The sequence below is a fragment of the Falco naumanni genome, chromosome 6 (genome assembly GCF_017639655.2).
Source record: "Falco naumanni isolate bFalNau1 chromosome 6, bFalNau1.pat, whole genome shotgun sequence".
Taxonomy (NCBI): domain Eukaryota; kingdom Metazoa; phylum Chordata; class Aves; order Falconiformes; family Falconidae; genus Falco; species Falco naumanni.
Window position 1 is genome coordinate 61,217,875 of NC_054059.1, and position 20,363 is coordinate 61,238,237.

Genomic DNA, 20,363 nt, shown 5'->3' on the forward strand with positions numbered 1-20,363 from the left:
TGTATTTAAGTTTACTGTAAAAGAGAGTGTATTGCAGCCCTTTAAAAACTGTTCTGAGCTTAATTACTCTTGAAATTAAGATTCTCTACTTTCTTAATAGTCTGAATTTGACTGAACTCGGCATCTACATGTTGTTCTTTTGTTACACTTTGCTTCCTGAATTAAAAATCCTATAACTGTAAACTGTGGTTTTTAAAACAAAATATTTATGGCACGTTGTAAGGGAAGCTCAGAGTAGAAAACCTACAGCTAAGTTGAGATTCTCTTTCAGGACATGGTCAGATTTGCAACTGCAGAAAAGATGCTGTGGATCAACAGAACACCTCTTCAGAGAAGGTGCATTGTTTAGCAGTGGGTGTGATGTTTGTACGTTATGGAAATAAATCTCCAAGGTGGATCCGGTCTATGATTATTGTGTAATATCATGGAGTTGTATATGACAATTCTTTTCTCTAGCTAATGTGTACTGTTTAACACATATGCTTTCTGAAGACAAACAGTCTATGCATTTCCAATGAACAGATTTTTAACAGTGCTTCAATGAAAATAATCTCCATGCAGAATTTATATTGCACCATCACTTAATTATTTCCAATGTACAGCTGATCTTTCAGCAGACATTATCATTGTAATAGTCTTTATTATTTTTTTTTCTTTTTTTCTTTTTAAAACCCTTAAAGTAAGGAAGTCTGTGATCAGGTCTGTGTGAAGGGGAAAAGTGCTTACAATACGCAGCAGCAGTTTCTACTTGCTGAACTGGGAGGCCATACAAATCTGGCCATACAAGTCTGCATTAAAAGGCTATGTTTTCATGTAAAGGCATTTCTTAAAGCCTGATCCTATTATCTGAATGTATCTAGGTACATACTGTGTGCTAGTCTAGAGATCAGGTTTAAAATGAAAGCATGCCTTTAAAATGGTGGGTGGTGGAATAAGAAGGAAGGTTTCAGAAGGTCGCATATCTGCTTATTAGCTGTGTACAATGTTGTAAGCATCACAGGATGAATCTCTGTCTTTTCCAGTGTATGGGACACCTGCATGATTTCATCATGAACTTGTATCAGAATATAGCAGAGATAATAGATGGGCACCGCTGAAGTGCATCTTTTTCATTTAATGTATCTGGTTTACTGTTCTTTGTCTTTTGTTTTTTTAAATGAGGAAAACTGCATTGATCATACCATATATATAAAAGTTAATTTTTAATGCATTGAGAAATTTAGAGATATTAGAACAATCTTAATTTCCAAACACAGAAGGAAGGAATTAAGCTGCATACATACCTAAACATTGGTAAACAAAAGTTGTAAAACTTCAATCGAAAGAAAAATTTATAACATTCTTCAAACAGTATTGTCATCACAGAAAACTTTATTCTTGAACATCAATGCAAAGCTAGTTTTTCTTTTAGTTATCTGGTCTTCCAGGACCCAAAATTATTGATACTAACATTTTTCCTGTGTCATGCTTTGATGAAACCATACTTTTCACAAGATTCAATTTTTTAACATGAAGAATTACTACCTTTAGTTAGTAGAGTGAGCTCTTTCACTGTGAATCACACTTAAGCTTTTACGTTCTGTTCCTTTTGCTGTGAAGTTAGTAGTCCAACAACTGGTATTGTGTTTGTTACTAGTGCATATGTGGGCTCAGTCTGGAGTAAGTGCTAGCAGATGATGGGAAACCAAACTTGGACCATGCTTGACTGCAAAAAGAGTCTTGGCTTTGGTTAACTGGTAAACTTGCCAATTTTATATGTCATCTCAGGAAAATGCATGTTTCCATTTCAGCAGCGTATTTCAACATTTGTTGAAGATTCTGTAATTTTCATTGCTGGCTGAGAGGAGGCTGCTGGGGTTGTTTCTTGAGTTTGTTTCTACGTGCCAATGGCAGAGTTTCTTAGAGGCTTCTTTTTTACATGATTTTGAGTCTGGAGATATGTGATTGGTGGCAGTACAATAATTGTTCTCATTTTATTCAAAAGGAATTTGTAATTTTTATTTTTTGTCAGGGCTAACTCATTTATCTAATTCTAGCTATTAAACTGTCACAGTGGTTTCCCTAAGATAGGGAAAGTTTAGAATATACAGAAGAGCATACAGACCATAAGCTTTGTACAGTCACGAGCGGTGTATTGGTGAATAGTCATTTGGTTGGGAAAAACATTTTTACTCTTCTTTAGACTAGGATGGGCTTCGTATTAGTTAGTTTCTGTGGTTTTGATATGCTTCGGGCCATCTTTGTGAACAGTCAGCAGAAATCCTCCTAATTAACATACAACTACATAACTGTTACAGCGTATGTCCCTTGTATATACATTTACAGATTATTTTTTTAAGATACAGTAATGTGGCTGTGCAACGTTTTCTGCTTTAAATGCAGACAGGAATTTATATGACTATATCAACATAAAGTTAGAGATACGTAGTTTGCAGAAGCTATTTTAGATGTTTATTGCACATATTTTAAAGCAGATGAGAGAAAAGCTTTCATTTTAACTATCTGTGCTGCCCTAGCTAATTGTGCTGGCTTTGGCTGGGATGGAGTTAATTTTCTTCATAGTTGCTGAAGAAAATTGACTCTTTCCCAGCCAAAACCAGCACACTAACTCTGCCTGGGCTTTGGGGCAGGTAGCACAGAGTGGAAGGCTGATGCCTGTTAATGGCAGGACTCGCATAAACTTTGTTTTCCTAGGTGTACTGCCTTTTCCTGTGGAAAGTCTTTTTGTAGATCCAGTTTAGATCAGTATCTTCCAGACAGCAGTGATCATCTGGAAATCCTGAGTGTGAACATGAGTAGGTCACTCTGTAATATACTCAGCACATGTAGGAAGTGCTGGATCACAGTGTATGTGCTGAAGGAGGGATGTACTGTTGGCAAGACAAAGCTGGAAGCTGGGACTTCCCCCACCCCATAAGCAACATCTGCCTCTTTTGCATGTGTGCTAAAGACTATTAGTAGGTGTATGTATAGCATTAAGTTTACTGTACAATGCATATATGTTGGTGCACTTTGTTCCCACATTGTACTTGGGGAAAGAGAGATGCTAGGAGTATGCTGTTTGGCCCCCAGTGTAATGTATGAAATCTACTTCTGGCCACCGCCTTTCCCAGCATCTCTCAGGTACGTAGAGCTACCTTCTGGGCAAAAACTTCTAGCAGAAGCGAGCTCTTCTTCGTTACTGTTCTTCCCAGGGACCTGTGGGGAAAGTACATCATCCTGTAAAAGGCCATCGGAGAAGGTCCTGTAAGAAGCTCAGGTTGCGTGCTTAAAGTGAGGACAGACTATGGACTGCATGATTGCAGTGGCGAGTAGCAAGTGGTACGGCAAATACAGCTTGAGGGCTCCCGTGCTGCACACTTGACCTGTGCGTAAGTGGTAAATCCAGCACGCTTCTTGCAGTTGTGCAGATGCACCTGCTGCTGGTGTATGTGTCAGTGTTCAGGGCTTCCTAGGTAAAATTACAGTAACCCTGGTTAATGGTGGTTGGGTTTTCAGTTTTGACAGCTGCTCCTTTTGATACTGCTGGATAACACTAATGGCTTCTGGCTTTTAAGATGTTGCTATAAACTGTAGATGGTCAAAAAAGGTATAACTAATAACTATGTTTTCATATATAAACCTATCCCCATTTCAGCTGCTGCAGGCTGCTTTTCATGGCTATCCTTGTTTCCATCTCTACAGCATCTGTGCTTTTGCTCTCCACAGGTAATTTGATGCGTGCTGTCAACCCAGTTTTGTTCCGCTTTCTTGCTGTGTCCATGTCATTTCCCATGAAGTACATGTTCTACAGAAATCCCATTTTAAAATTTTGATTTCTGCTGTCCCCTTTTGTAGAAATTACGTTCCGTGAATGTTGCAAATCTTTTGTAGATTTTTAAATACAAGTCAGCTGTAACAGTGAGAAAACTACAGTAACTTCTGACGCATACCTGGATTTCTTCGGGTACTCAGCAAGGCTCTAAATACTTTCTTTACTCAGTGGCAAATTGATAATTGTGCACAGCTTTTAAGTATTGCTTTCTGATAATAAAGGTATATGAACACTTTGCAGGTATTTTAGTCTCTGCAGCCTTTGTGTATTCATATTGTTTGAAGTGTCTACATGATAGTTACAAAACCCTCAAAACAAGATTTGAGAAGGAAGCAGAGCCTCACAGAGGTTCACATCAGCTTCACAAGGATAAATGCAAGCACCAGAACCAAGACAATAAGCAGAAAATTGAGTAGCAGGTTGAGACCTCTGTTGTTAGCAAGATCCATAGCGTGCATGAGTCTGCCCTCTTGTGCTCGCAGCAGACTGTTTATTGTAGCTCTGGGGTGCTCCTTCAGTAGCAAGCGGTGTAGATTCACATGAACTTCCTTGTGTCCTCAGCTGTTCACCTGTTTTTAGTTTCTGCTGCTTAAGAAAAAAAGTTTACAGTAACTACTTGTTCCCTGTACCACCCCACCCCCCCAAAAAAGGAATTTGAATGCTCCTACAAGTCTTATTTTTCCAAGTACCTTTTAAATAATTAATGATAGCTCTCATTTCACAACTGAAGAACTAAATAATGGGAAAAGGACTTGAATTTTATAGTTTGGCTCTTTTGTTTATTTACTTTTTTAAATTGATATGGTACCTTTCAGGCTTTGTTTGATTTTTCAAAAGAATGGCTATTCTCAAGACTTAGTCTGTTTCAGCAATAGACTGTTGAAAATTTACTCTTGAAGTAGGTGCAAAAAAAGAGAAAACTGACGTCTGGGCAGAATGTAGTATTTTCTGCCCTTCTAGGGTTTGGCATGGTGCGGTGTGGTAGGTAGCATTTTGCCAGCAGTGTGCTGTGTAGGATTCATTGCTGCTTTGCAAATGCCTTATTAAGAATCTAGATTGGGCTGGCAGAGGATGTATCCTTAGTGCTTTTAATAGCACATATGCAATACCTGATTTTAAGGTAGTATTAATAACTTACCAATTGTGTTTTATATCTATTAAAAAAAAACATAAATGCCCTAACAGTGAAATGTTGCCAAAACTTCCTTTTAATAACCAGTTAAGTTTTCATGGAAGATCACAAGAGGGCAGTGTTCTACAGTTTTCTATAAAAATGGAAATTTTGGCTTTTTTTAATCTTAAAAAAACCATCAAAATAAAAACAAAAAACCAAACAACACCCCCCAAAAAAACCCCAAACCAACAAAACGGGCTTATGAAGCAATCGGTTTGACCGAACTGTTAGATACTACAAGAAATCTAAGGGTCTGTTTTAACTGATTGAAATTACCAGGGTTTTTACTGTGATGAGCATCAGTTTTTAAAGGTATCCATATAAATGTGGCGGTTTTAAGCCTTGCAATGAACAACAGGTGTTTGCTGGTCTCCTTCCACAACCAAAACAGATTTCCCCACCCTCCATCCAGTTCTTAACATCTAGGTCAAAGCGAAAAGGACTACATTTGTTAAATAAGATACCTATGGATCTTGTAGGACTTCACAAATATTTTCTAATTGTGTTCTGTCAGTTGCTATCTATTAATAGCTGTAAAAATACAGGTATCTGGACTGTAATCTATAGTATATTAATATGCTCTCAGATATGAAAAAGAATACTCTCTCAACGAATGTGTTCATTGCTCTGATTTTGGCAGAGAAGATACAGGTAAAGGCACATTTTGGCATGAGTGTGTGTGTTTGACATTATTGTTTTGTGTGTAGTTGTAGTAAAACTTACAGAAAAATCCTTGGGCGGGGGGGCAGCAAATATTTTGTACGTGTTTTGTGAAAAAAATTGTTTAGGCCTATTTTACACTTGTCTTTCCACGGAGTAGTTCAGTTCTGCTAGGAAGGGCAGTTGTTGCTAAATTGATGCAGAAAAGTTAATAAAGGCATGCAAGTACTTGCTGCCCTCTAAAATGCCTTACTGACTAGTCTTGATCAGAGCAAAATTTCAATTCTGAAACCAGTCATGTCTTCATCTAGAGAAAAATAGGTACGTACATCAGTTTTTACTGAAGAGCTGGCTGAGGAGGCACATCTTTAAAATCAGCATATGCTCTTTCCCAGTGTAAAATTGCCATAGAAGTTTGTCACTTGTTTTTTGGAGGAAAACTAATACCAGATTTTTGCCTGTTTAGCTGTCTTTATTCACTTTCACTTTATTCACTATCAGTGTGTAAGATGAATTGAGCAAAAAGATGTAGCCTTGGGTGGAGTGCAACAGAGAAATGAAAAGTTAATCTAAGCTACATGCTGTGTTTGGAATTTTTATTACTTCTCATAAAAGGACTGAACTTCTTGATACTTTTTTTAGTATATATTTAACACATATATTCAAGCAGTCGTTTTAATAAATAACAATACAATAGATGCTAATTTTAAAGCCCATATAAGTATACAAAGGAGATTGTACTATGTACAAAAGTGTTGTTTCTTGGAGGTTTTTTTAATCTCCGTGTTCAGTTGACATTAAGTGATAAAGAAGATGGTGGTATATTTTCTGATCAGCAGAATCCTAAGACAGAAATAAACCATACAGTAAATACAATTTGTCTACATTGCTGTAAAATAGCAGTAGAGCTTCCAGTTTATTTATACTTCGGTTTTGTTCTTGTTTGATTGTTTTTAATAAATAATGGGAGGTACATAGGAGGAAAGTGGTGGGTTTGTTTTTATGAGGGGGGTGGAGGGATTATTTTTTTAGCAGCGCTTTATTTTGACTTCTATATATTACTGACTTGTGAAACCTGTAATCTCAATATCCTCAGAATGTATGTGCTGATGTTTTAACATATTTTTTTTCTACAGGCAGGTTTTTTTCAGTACTGTAAAACTATTGTGTATTTCCAATTGAAGTCTCTTGAAACACCTCCAAAGCAAACTAAAACTGGAAACCCTGTCCATCACAAAAATACAGATTTGAAAAAGAAGAAAGTACCTTTAGATTCTACCCACCCCACCCGGAACTGCACTGAGTTCGTGGCTTTCCTTAAGAAGACTGATTAATAGGGAAAGTGCACTTACTAGAATCTCATGCATTTGTGAGAGTCGTCAGAATGCATGAAATGAAAACTGAGATTTACACCGACAGTTTAAAATCAGTAATATTCATACACTAACTTGAAAGGAGTGGGGGCGTAGGGGTGTTGCCAGTCTCATCAGTGCTTGCTCCAATGCTCATACAGTAGCTAGCTAATTTCCTGTAGTGATTAACCTTATTTCAGAGGTCTGATCTCAGCGTATCTGTTTGCCAGATAGCAAGTATGTCACCACTGGACTTGCCTGTATTCCATAAAATAGAGTTTTTTTCCAAAGATTTCTTAGCTTTCTTCGCAGTTGTTCATTGTCAACCTCTACTCATGGAATAGTAAGTCTTAAAGGGAGAATACAAGTTTATCTTAAACTTGTTTTGATTTTCTGTAGTCATCAATGGGACTGTTTACGTAGAGTGGTATAGAAAGATGCCTGTTAAAAAATGGATGTCTGTTTGACCTCTGTCTTTAAATTTGAAAACTGTATAATGTTTCTAGGAACTGAGATTAATACCAGCAACATGTAGGAGGGTTTGAAGTCTACTGCTCAGTCTAGTTACTGACAAATGCTTCATCTTTTATGTGTATACACTGTGATTTACATGTTGAAAGGGTATTTCTGCAATGCTTTCCCTCCTGTGCATAATCATTTATAATTTATTTTATTTTAGTATGCATCATTTATTTTAGAAGATCCTTGCTTGTTCTCTTAACAGGTATTTTCAGTTGAAGGTGGTGGTGTTACTTGTATTTGTATGATACTCTTTAATCACAGCAGTAAAGGTGACCTAGACCTTTCTCTTTAGCACATCAGATGCAAGCGACCTTGTGTGATATGGGGAAGTACCAAGTTTTCTGTAGTTCTAAACTACTGAAATTATTATATAAATTACAGCAGGCTATAATAAAGTCTGAAGCAAAATATTATTGCTGAGTTGTTCCAATTGTTATGTCAATTAAATAACTATAGAAAATTAAATTTTTGATACCAGTGTGGTAGTGCCAATTCTTTCTGCAAAACACCGTGGAAAAAACTTTCCAGGTATAACCTAATTCTCTAAGGATGTATCTAGTGAAAAATGCTGTAAATGAAGTGACTTTTTTTTTTCTTTCTCAGATCAAAGTTGTGTGTGTGTGTATATATATATATATATCAAAGATCCCTTAAATAGGGAGAAGAGCATATGAAATAAGGGGTTTTTTTCCGAGTTAGAAGAGATTTTTTGTTTATTCTCATACTCCCTAAAAAACTCCACTAAAACAATTTGAATGCCTTCAGTTGATAATGCAGAGATGCAGCACCTAGAAGGAAGCAGAGCAGCAATTTTCCTAGGATACGTTGAGGGCTGTGTGCCTGTAGCTCTTCTTTGGGCAGATGTGGGCCAAGTTTGGAAACCCTCCAAAGGCTTAAGGATTTTCGGAGAAAACTCAGAACACTCAGGCCTCCCCAAAAGTGAAGTTGCTGTTTGTGTGATCTAGCTAAAACACTGACGAACTTACTAACTCTGTGAAGAGCCCATACTTCACCCCATTTGGAAAAGCCATCTCTTGATTGAGACAGACAAATCAGGTCATGCACAGCTTTGTAACAACAGGCTCTAAACGCTGTTCTGCATAAAGTGTGTGTTTAATACATGTAGCAGGTAGTAAGAGAGTAGCGTGATGGTTGGCATATGGTTCTAGTCCAAGTGCTACCCCCTCTCGCGAGATGATCCTTGCATTAGGAGTTGCGGGTGTAGGTCTCTCTTCCCTCTGGAGTGACTTTCCTAGAGGACAGTGCAGAGAAGTGCTGGAACTTCAGAGGAGCATCACAATGATACAGATCAGCAAGAGACAAATTAAAATCAGGCAGAAATTCACAAAGAGCTCTTGGAGCCTTTGGCGTGCTTGTGGGTTGACCTCAATAGTTGAGGCTCTTCTTAGAGCAGAGCGGGTTATGTGTTGGACCTTCTCCATGGCAGCAAGAAAGCAGAGGGCACAAATCAGAGGTTTTAGGAGTGCAGGAAAGAAGAGAAGTTGTCAGGAACAGCGCAAAGTGCCTATTATCTTCTCTTTTTGTTTTAGACAGCCTTTGTGGAGCTGGGAAAGCAGGAAAGTGAAGAGTTAGAAATGCAGAAGTGAAGTGTTTTGATGGGTGCAAATGGAGATTGTTTTGAAGTTCTAAAAAGCCTGAAATAGATTGCCTTGACAGTGATTTTAGTTTTAAACAGGATTTAAATTTTTTTTATTTTTTTCAAGTTTAGCTTTGGGCAGTGTTGTGCTTCTCCTCCTGAAGGCTACCAAGCACCTGCTTCTTAGCAGAGGTGAGGAATTGTGAAGTGGAAATTGTGGATATGTGGGTTTTATCCAGATCATTGCTTCAGATCCTAATCTCTCTATCCTTTGCAGTCTGTGAAAAGGCCATGGCTGATTTCCACACACACCCCACCCACATTTATTTGTTCAAGCACACGTGAAAGCTTCATGATATGGTTAGAGTCACAGCCTTTAAGCCAGGTCATCTGGATATTACTGCTGGCTATTACTGACCTGGACAGATAATCTGACTTACCGGTACCTTATTCTGGAAGGGAGGAAAAGAAATTTTCCTGAAGCATTTCCATTCCAAGTTACAATTCTTTATGGTGGTAATTAAAAGCTAATGCATCACTGCTATACGGAAATTCAGTAGTGTATTTCTCAACAGAAAAAAACAGAGTAAGGACTAAATATATATTCAATACATATATTACAGCATGTTACTAAATGTAGGTGTAAAGGCAGAGGACTGCTGTGAAGGACAAAATGAAGCATGTATAGAACTGTCTCTTAAGTGAGTTAAGTATTTCAAGTGTGTTTTCCCGCTTTTAAATGGCAGATGAAAGCACAGGGTGTCAGTTGTCTTAAAACTCCCAATAAGTAGTTGCAGTGCAAAACCCAGCTGTACGAACTTTCCATGGCAAGAGGCGGCCTTTGATATTTGCTTGCTTATACCTCTTAATGAAGTGGGTTCTGTAGGTGCTATTGCAATGTAAAAACTTGGTTTTCAAGGTCATGGTGGTGATGTATGCAGCTCTCAAACTTTGTTCCTAAAGCTACATGTGCCCCTAAATGTTTTATGAATTTATATTGTGATCATATCTTTCATGGAAGGCCTCTTGTAATCTTTTTTTTTTTTTTTTTTTTTTTTTTCCGGCGGGGGGGGGGGGAGGGGCAGGCACAACAAAAGAAACTTCTATCTACTCATATATGCCACATAAAGGAAAACCATTGCTTAGGTATCTCGTGCCCAAATAGCATGATGATCCTGACTGAATTGGAGATGCTTTGTTGTCCACGAATTTGTCTTTAGATGTGGGTAAAATGGAAAAAACTTAAAATGAAACAGAGGTGTCTTTCAGACACACACCTCCCCCTTTTTTTTTTTTTTTTTTTTTAAGTTCCTCTGTGTCAGGCTGTAGAGTCAAATGGTGTTGTGTGAGCAGAATTATGTGCATTTCCAGTGCTAGTGGCAGTGTTGGTATTTAAAAAGGCTTTCAAAACAAAGCACATTACACATGGATATTCTAATACTTTTGGAGGTTTCCATGTAATGACATCTCCTCCTAAAATTGAACTTCAGATTGTTACGATATTTTGAGCTATAATTGATCTTAGCTTTATTGCAAACAAAACATACACCAGGAACTTACTTTCATAGTAACTGTAATTTTTCAGCTTTGTTTGACTTCATGCTGTGCCTGTTCTCATTTATTTAAGCAGCTTGCCAAGTATATTCTGCTTAGTTCTTTGCTGGTCATTGTCTGCTCTAAGTGCAGTGAAAGCAAGGCGTTCACAGGAATTCTCCAGTGACTTGGCTGAAGGCACATTTATTCTCCCTGCCTGGTACAGGCTGGGGTGCGTTAGCCTGTTTGTTCTCTTCTAGACAAGGCATGGTAGATGAACCACTAATGGATTTATGCTAGTACAGGAAAGTTTGTGTAACCTGTTCATGTGACAGAGACTGCACAGAAAACAGTTATTTCCTGCGGATAACTTCATCACAACTTATTATGTAATTTTTTTAATGCAGAATGTGTGCAACCTGTGGTCTTTGCACTGTCTGTGACCCGCTGTGGCAACATACCTATCTTCTTTCTGGGTGCAGTTTTTTCTTTTGTGCCCTCAGAAGGATTGGATCATGAGCTTTTACCAGCATGTATGCACAAGAAGTTCTATTTCGGTGTACTGTGTTAGCTGTAACTGCACACATGCTAGCACCTGCACCGCAGTGTTGCTGCGTCTGTTTCACTTGCAGGACTTAAAGCCCCAGGTCCTTGCCCCTTTAAGTGCTTTCATAAAAAGCAATACCAGCCGGTTGGGCATGTCAGGTATGAGGCCAACACAGGTGAGGAAAGAAGATGAGATCTCTCTGGCAAAGCAAAAAAAAGTACTCTTCCCTTTGGAATGGAAGTACTACAAAAGAATCTTTTCTTTTTTTTAAAAAAAAAAAAAAAAGGAAGGTAGTAGAAGTTAAAAAGTATACCTTTTACATCTATAAAATGGTGTAGAGAAGGGATGAGGAAAGGTCAAAAAAGAGTAACTTGGTTTTCTTAGTTTAAAAGCTCAAAGCTCAAATGACTTTTGGAAATTCTGAAACATCTACATGTTGTTTTACCTACTAAGCCTGTCTGTGGGAGAAGCTTTCTTGTAGGCGAAAGAAGCACATTCTGTGTCGGTATTTTAACAAGGTTTGTCTTTACAAGTTCGTGGCTTCAACTAATAAACACATACCTTGCTTGTTTAATCCTCCATGGTGCTGTCACCCACCTAAAGTGTGCATAAAGAGAGACAGATTCAGTAATGTAGCTGCACATGGGTGGCTATCAAGGTAAAAATGGACAGCCTGAGAAATAATTATACTGAAATGAAGGCTGATTATTGCCACAGATAGTAGCTGTTCTCTGGTGTTTAGTCCCTTGATTGTGTTTTAGGTCAATATTAAGAACAGTATGCATGCACACACCTTGAAAGTGAAGCAAAAGGGCAAACATATATTTGACTTTTATTTTTAATTCAGAAGGTGTTACTCTTGTGTGACAAGACTCGGGTATTGCACAAAAGAAACTGTTGGCTGCACTGCTATGCAATTTTGTTTAATCCAGTGTTGTTAATGGATGTGAAAGGCTTGTCTTACGCACAGTGCAAATCTGTAGGAACAGGTCATGTGGCTGAACCCATATTTTACTATGTAGGGGATCCCCTACACCCGGTGCCCTAGAATGAGTCACCAATCACAATTATTGCGTCCGTCTTCACTGTCATGTGACTGTTTCCCTGATTTGTATTAGGTTATTTTTGTCTTTGTTCCTTGGTGTCCTTCACAATGACAGGAGGTATGTGACCAAAGTGAAAACTGTGGGTTATACTTGTTGCTAGTGCAACTGCATTGACTCCATTGGAGTCACATGGGATAAATTTGGCTCCTTTGGAAATGCCACTGCAATTTTGGACACAGCCTGTTTCCTGTCATATGTTTACTAAATGCAGCAGTGATATCAGTGGAATAGAAGAGGTTTGAAATACTTGATTTGTTGCTGTCCCATATGAGCATGTGAAGCCCTAAAGGGACACTGTTTAAAAAGTGATATTGCTTAACAGTCTATTGCATAGATCTTTACAATGAGATGTCCCCAAAACCCAGTAATGCAGTTTCATCCACTGAAAATAAATGTCTTAATAACCATAAACATAGTGATGCAAAAAGTACCATCAAGTTATGTAAACCTTGGTGTAATATGTGTTTAGAACTGTTACTAAAGATTACCTGGCCCAAGAAACTCCTGTAGCTGTTGGTGTGGACAATATGATACTCGTAGGCACGAAGACACATTCTTTGCACGTTCAGAGGAGGTAAGTTTAAAGCGTGCCAAAGCAAAGAACCCTGCATGCGGGACTAAATGCTGTGAGTTGAATTGACCCTGGACCCCTCTGTCACCACTGTCTGTGAATTGTGCGACCCCTGGAGAAGACACTGCAGAGTTTTAAAGCTCTGCCTGTGCACAGCAGCTGCAGTTGATGTGTAAGCATGCTTTTCATCTTTGCTGGCTGTCCTGTGTTAATGTATATATCTTACTCAAGTTGCATTGCTTTGTTTTGAAGCTTGCTGTAAAATACCTCCTCCCTGGCAGTGTGGAATAACTGCAGGTGAGACCTTGGAGTCTAAAAAACCTCCTTTTTTGTGTGAGGAAGATGAGGTGTGAAAAGGGAGTGAAGGAAGCAATCTGATTCAACTCTAAAGACCTCTAGAGGGTCTCACTGCTATCACTTTAGTTCAGTAAGTAAAAAGTTTCAGACAATAAACCAGAAGTTGCTTACAGATTTTCAAGTACCGAAGTGATTTATAAAGGTATGTCATAATTTTTAAATCATGTTCTTTTAGCAGAAAAACAAATAGCATGGAGATGACTTGCTAGGATTTACCCCAGCAGCTAGATTTTGTATTTACCTATGCTAGAGGTGCAGAATTCTGTTGCTTATTCTGATTTTAGGCTTGAGAGTTGCACTACTAGTACTGGAGAGGATGGATTGAGGAAGGAAAGTACAAGAAGAAAATGAGCAGAGGAAGAGAGTGGGCGTATGGAAAAAGAGCAAGGAATTGTCCAAGGGGAAAGAGAAAACCGCAACTGGAGCGCATTGTCACTGAAGAGAGCTAGACACTATCTTGTGACATATAATGCCATTTTTTCAATCGCATGCAAAAAACATTTCCTTGGAATGGGGGAAGAAGCAACAATTCAGCTCAAGAGTTTGGGAAGTGCTGGTAACAGGAAAAGCATGCTCATTTTATCCTTCTTTTTACCTTTTGTTCTAAAGTCTGTTTTGTACTGGTGTCAGTATTTTTCATGTGTTTGGGGGAAGGATAGGGAAAAACTCACACTTTAGATTTTTTTCCCCTCTCCCTCTTACTAATTTATTCTTCTTACAATCTTCCTTTTGACTAGCTTTGTTTTCAGTGGTGACCTTGCTTCTAGAACACTAAGAGCCTTTATCTGTATTGTAAGTCCATGAGACTGAGAAAGGTGTGGATACCAGGAAATTACACTAATGAATATTTGAACGCACCAGGCTTGGCATTTTGGTTTTTGGATGTTATCCACATACCTTGTGGATAACTGGGACTTATCTGTGTGCTGGTCCATTAGAGTAGCCTCGGAGCTAATTCTTTGGGCTAGTTTTTAACTGGGTTAAATTCCCTGCAAGTGGTGCAGGACCATGTAGTGGGATCTTGGGCAGGTGCCTTCATGCTCATACTTCATACTCATCAGTTCCCTTAATCAAAACAAGACATATAATAACCACATGCTTTTTCCCATCTGTTTGTATCATTTGCCTTTTATGTAGTAACTTACTTCTAGGAGGCGAACTCTTTTCTCCACTGCACTCACTGAGTACCGAACACCTTATTTCAAGTTGGGTTTTAGGTTCTCATAGTTCATATGTCATTACTTATTAATAGGAAATGGGGTATGTACAATTGGAACTGAAGTGAAAATTGTAACACACGTAGCATGTATAAAAGGTTGAAGTGGAAGGAGATGCTGCAAGTTGTGGTTTTAACCTTTTTAGCAGCTTGGGAGACAATGACATGGCATTGATTGAAAGAACAATGTAGTAGGCAAATTCAACTTCTGAGAAGTAACTTGATAACAGGAAAGTCCTGTTAAGCCGTGTACCAATCTCTGGAAAGCAAAAGCAGTCTTCCAGATCTAAAGTATCTTGTAGTTTAGGGAACATGACTTTAATTTCCTGTGGGGCTTTTTTGTTTCTCCTGTTGGGGCACTTTTCAATGCCTAAATCCAGTTATTCTTAATGCAAATAAAAAGATGTTGTTGTAGCTGTGCAGCTGTATCCCATATATTTTTGTTTGCTGCTAGTCAGAAAAAAAATCTGTGACTGTCACCTTTATGCTGTCTGATTGCAAACTGATTTTAGTGAGTTTCATACGGTACAATGAAGGCGCTATATTCCTAACATCTTCAGAGAACAAGAAATAAATGCAACTTTTAAAAATAGACATGGTGTATACATAAATCTGAATCTCTGTAAATACTAATAACATTGTTTTCTCGACAAATGAGTGGCAAAAAAAAAGCAGAAAATTGTTACTTGCTGTAAATTAAATGTAGTATTTCACATCTGATTTGTAACATTGACACCTGTTATGTAGCACATGCTTCTGTCATGACTGTTGGCTGTTAATCAGGGTTCTGATGTCTGTAATATGGGATGTTATCAGCGTGAAATTTTTAGATTTAAATTAACAGCTGAGCCATACTGTTACCTACTTTTAAATTACTTAACTCTGTGACAGAGAGAATTCAGATGAATGGTCATCTAAGCTGCAGTAGCTGTGGATGCATTGCAGTAAAGAGCTATCTACAGCAGTTTCTGTGTGTATGTTCACTTTGTGTATGCATAAACTCTGTATTTTTAAAGGTGCACGTATGCAATGTTTATGTTAGGAGAGAAGGATTGTCTGTGTGGCAGATCAAACCCAGACTCCTGTCTTCACTTGAAAATACATTTAACCTAACTTTAGCCTTGAAAAAAATCTGTTTGTCTGTCTTTTGCAACCTTCTTGCTTGTCATAGGCATTGGTTAGAAAGCACTAGGAGCTCTGAAGTGTTGCTTCTGCCTACTGGAAAGCTTCTAGAGAACTTCGTAAGACATTGTTTGCCTTAGGATTAATGGGATGTCCAAACACTTCCAGTACTTGTCTATTCAAAACTGGCACAAGGCTGCTGACCACAAAACCAAGCACCTGCATGTATTTTTTTTTACCTGGTGCCTACCAGTCAGTAATAGGAAAAGGGATTAGGTGTGTCTATTCGGTAACAGGGAAAACACGCCGGACAAAATTAAGCTCTGTACCAAGTCTGTGTTTTCTAAAACTAGAATCTCAAGTAGTTATCAGTAGCAAGGTGTGAACTGATGGAAGAGGGAGCATGATTGTGAGGAGAAGAAATTCCTTAGAGACCTACATATTAATGAATTGCATTCCTTTTAAAATATTTGTATATTTAAATATTCAAATGTTCTTTGTGATATGTTTCAGCTTGAGATGCACTTTTTTTTATTTGCAGCGATTTTAAAGCTGGGGTTGTATTTTGTTGTACAGTGTATATGTGTTTCCTTTAGTTGGAAAATAAATGGATTACTTCATGCATTGAAATTCAGTTCATGATGTTACAAATCCTGGCTAGATTTTTATCTGTTATTAGAAGCATTCTAGAACAAGTTTGGCAGTTATAACGATCAGTGGGAGAAAATAAACCTTTAAAGGAATTCACAGCAAAAATGCGATATGAATTCTGCAGCTTGAACTGCAATTTGAGTAATGTGATATAATTTTAGTTCTGGTACTGCTATAAATCCCTTAAGTTTTTTAATTAAGGCTATATTTTACCCTACACACACACAAAAAAAAAGTTTGTGCTCTCAATGTGTTAGATCAGAAAAATACTTTTCTGAGTTAAATGGTGAAAGAGGTAAAAGGTAAAGAAAGACCTTTACTGGGCTGTAGATAGGCAGTTTTGGGGAAACAAAAGTGTCTCTACAAAACCTCAAGTGAATTACTCTCTTTGTGGATTTTGTATTAAAAATCGAACAAAACCAAAAAATCCAAACAAAATACATTAAATTTAAAAGGAGAGACGAAGGTCTGAGGAAGACTGTGTGAAAGTGTCTTACCTACCTCTATAAATCATATACTCAAGGACAGCTGGTATCCCGTGAGCATGTGTAAAAAATCTTGCCTTTATTGTTGCTAAAACATGTCCCCCACAGTGCTATATGTTTGACTCAGAGCTGTAACGTCTACAGTATCCATATTTTTGATAAACAGTTATAAGCAGCTGTTAATTTGAGTAGAGGAGTTTTTGTAGAAAACAGCAGCTACAGTGCCTTGCTATAACGATTAAAAGCATTAAAGAGAGGTTCCTTACCTATGGTGTGACTGTTAGTGAAGCACAGAGGAACCTGCTCCAGGCTGTGGGAAGTGTCTGTAGATCTCTGGCAACTTATCCGAGTCTGTGACCAAGTTGTGGGAACAATTGAAGTAGGTTGAGGGGAGAAAATAACAAAAAGTTTCAGAGGCAGGACTCATGGTGTCATTCAGCAGCTCACAAGATGTGATTGGTCCCATTTCAGCCTTCTGACACAGTCAGTTGCTCCTCTAAACTTGCTCACAGCAGTAATGTATTAAAAATGGGCAACATCTTTCCTCTCGTGAAGGCAGCTGTGTGCCAGGGACACCACCTGCTCAGCCACAGGATGAAGGAATCTGGGAAATGCATGTTTCAGTGGGGCAGCAACGGAAGCTGCTTGCTTACTCCTTGCCTTTCTTAAACGAGAACTTAAATGGGAATTTGTTCAGGGAGCCGGTTTGGATGTGGTCCTTTTGCTACAGCGGTGTTTCTTCATCATAACCCCCCCTAAATCTCTAATATGGGGAATCACATTTCATATGGGGTTTTGACTTCCAATGATTTTCTTTTGTACAAGGGATTTCTTAAACTACGCTTTCTGTATATATAGTTTTGATGCTTCTGTTACACAGCTGGCATTCAGTTTACAGTGAATGATGTGTTTTCTGATATCTTTTTTTCTTACAGTGCTTGAACTGAAGTAATTTTTCAGTATCTCGGGTCTCTTCCAACCTTTTAAGTTAATTTGTGGATTAGAAGAGTATTTTTTTCCCTCCAAATAAAATCCATCATATATAAGTTAATTTCCAAAATTTGTCATTCCTATGTAATGTGATTTACCTTTCCTTTAAGACACCCACCCACCCTTTTTCTCCCCCTCTTTTAATGGCTGGAAACCATCCAAGGGATTTTTGAGAACTTGTTCTGTTTGTTTGGATAGGAGTAGGAGCTGAATGCTGGTTTGTAGGTTATCTTATATATACTATCATGCGTTGGGAAATGGCAAATAAGACCACAGTGCACATGCAGAGTAGGTTTTGTGCATCTGGGAAGCGGAGGATTTACTGGATGTGAAAGGACTGCACTATTCAGCGTGCAAGTGTCCCGCTTCAGACTTTGTATGTGGATGCAACTGACAGCATTTTTTTTCCCGATTTGGAAATTGCAATCAAAAATATAGAAGCTCAGCCTAACTCTGAGAACTTACAGATACAGTTTTGACAGTAATTATTTAGCATAGGTTAGTGCTTGGCTTTGAGCAGGAAACCTCACGTGGTGGGGGATTTTTGGTTAGTTTGTTTTTTTTCATCCTCTGTAAGCCGTGCTGTGATAAATGATGACAGAGACAATAAGACCTTGGAGATGGATGTGCCACCTTGTTTCAAACTGAGCTCTTTTTATTTTTGTAAACAAGGTTTAGCTCTTCTGCAAAATTGGTTATAACATAGTTGAAGTTAGCAATTCAGTTTTAATATAGTACATCTGCCTGCTTTCTGTTACCCTTTGATATCCAAACCAGGAAATTTAGGGTCACATGTTTCAGTTGAAAGTTAATTGACTATCTCCACAGTGAGGAGTAATAGTTCTTTACCAGCGTGAAGCATTTCATAATTTACTTGTAATGGCATTATTAACATTATAAATCTCTCACAGTCAAGCAAACTGTATTTGGCCTTTTAATGAGGGAAGTTTCATGTTTTTATTGCATGCTTTCATCCAGCAAAAGTACTGCTATCATTGCATTGTTTGCTTTTTGTAACATGTAATATGAAACTTGTACTATTGAAATTCACCTCTGTACTTTGTTATTAAAGTTGAACACCCAGCACTGAAGTAGCTGCGATGCCAGTTCCTGCCTTTTACCAAGTCACTGTGAAATGATCATGTTATTTAGTTACTCTGCCCAGTGTCTCAGCAGTTCTTTTGTTAGTGAGTTGGATCTAACCATCATTTTGAAGTTCATTAGAAGTGGGATGCCTTAAAAGAATGCTGATTTTGTTTGTGAGTTGCTGACACAGTAATAGGTTGGTGGTTGTCTTAGAGAATGATACATAAATGTGCAAGCTAAGGCATTAATAAAAATACTAGTATCTCATCAGAAATATAATGCGTGCCTTCTGTAAATGTCTAACTTGGATAAGAAATTTTAAGGTAGAGAACATGCACAAGTTCTGACCACATGGATGTTGTAGATCTTGTATTGATGTTGTTTCTCTGACAACAAGCTTGTTTGGGTACTGAACGTTTTTTCTGCTTCAGTTCAGTGTCACTCCCTTGTGTAACTCAAGGATTTTGGTTGGGTTCTGAGACAGATGACCAAGTGCTGCTTATGGGACACGTCAGTCTGACAGGTACAGACAGGATATATGAACACATAGCTGTACTGTTTGTTCACCCCTGAGTGAGTGGCTCCAGACACCCATGGATATCGGAAAGGAAAAGCTTGAGAAAAGGAATCTGTGTTGGAGGTTCTGGTCTAGTTTATTTTGTTCTGGGGAACAAAAATGTGCAGCTGTTGCTTGCTTGACCTTAAATGGAGATGATCTGGGCTTTCTCCAGTGGGATTAGAAATTGCCACCAGCGCATGTTTCTTCTCATAAATTTATTTAGAAATCCGGTTGATGTTTGGGATAGTGTCCAAAAAGAGATTTGTTATATTTAAGCATACCAGCTCCTTTATTTTAATAATAATAATAATAATATTTTTAGTCACATTGGTGATAATTTCCTGGAGTATTCTTTAGTTTTGTGTGCTAGTTTTTAAAATTCCAGCTGTAGACACTGGCCACCTGTATAATCTCTGTAAAGAGTTTGAGATGTCAGTATCTGGTCTGTTGATAATCTACAACTCTGCAATTGTAACCCAAGGCCAATTATTTAATTACACAAGTAAAGAAATTCAGTAGTCTTGAGTACCCAGAACATTATTTCATGGTGCTGCTGCAGTTTTCTCTCATACTGCAGATGTGCCTCTATTGACTTCGCACTGCTAAGGTTCTTATGTTGCACATCTTCATTTAGAAGTGATTAAGAACAAAGAGAAGGGAGAAGCAGATGCACCTACAGGTGTGCATTAGTTTGTGTAAGTGGGACAGAATAGCAGATGTTGGTATTGAAGCTGAACACTAAAATGAGATCTTTCCTTTTTCTAACCTGTATTTTTCTGCCCTGAATCTGAGGTGCTTCGTGCAGCATGTGTAATTGCTTGTAGCCATCCAGGTATCAGCAAATGTGGCTTACCAGACACTTTTTGCTTATCTGTGCTAAGGGAAAGGACCCAGATAATGCATCCTTCAGTTATATTTATACTGCAGGTCTAATAAACCTAAAGGTAGATGGGAGTTTCACTTCCTTCTAAAATTACAGGAAAAGCAATATTTTCAGCTGGTGTAACAGCGTTCCAGATTT

At 38.1% G+C, this 20,363-nt stretch overlaps 2 protein-coding genes across 8 annotated transcripts in view; one reads left to right on the plus strand and one right to left on the minus strand.

Annotated features, from left to right (window-relative positions):
- Positions 1-20,363, plus strand: part of CEP85L (centrosomal protein 85 like) — a 120,000-nt gene that overhangs the window by 52,581 nt on the left and 47,056 nt on the right. The window lies entirely within an intron of this gene.
- PLN (phospholamban) lies at positions 1,186-17,773 on the minus strand. Of its 6 annotated transcripts, none has more exons than XR_005828384.1 (3): positions 16,974-17,613; positions 11,761-11,796; positions 1,186-4,402 (listed from the first exon to the last, which is right to left on the minus strand). XR_005828384.1 is itself a non-coding variant. In XM_040597478.1 (3 exons), the coding sequence occupies exon 3, from the start codon at positions 8,962-8,964 to the stop codon at positions 8,806-8,808; it is 159 nt and encodes a 52-aa protein (XP_040453412.1). In that variant the 5' UTR covers positions 8,965-9,087; positions 11,761-11,796; positions 16,974-17,773; the 3' UTR covers positions 8,781-8,805. The 6 variants fall into 6 exon arrangements, 1 of the variants encoding a protein (XP_040453412.1); XR_005828383.1 differs by having other exon boundaries at positions 1,186-4,399; positions 16,974-17,589; XR_005828386.1 differs by lacking the exon at positions 1,186-4,402 and adding an exon at positions 6,379-6,491 and having other exon boundaries at positions 16,974-17,637.

Coding starts and splice junctions, on each gene's coding strand:
- PLN (XM_040597478.1), bottom strand. CDS start 8,964: ATGGAGAAGGTCCAACACATAACCCGCTCTGCTCTAAGAAGAGCCTCA.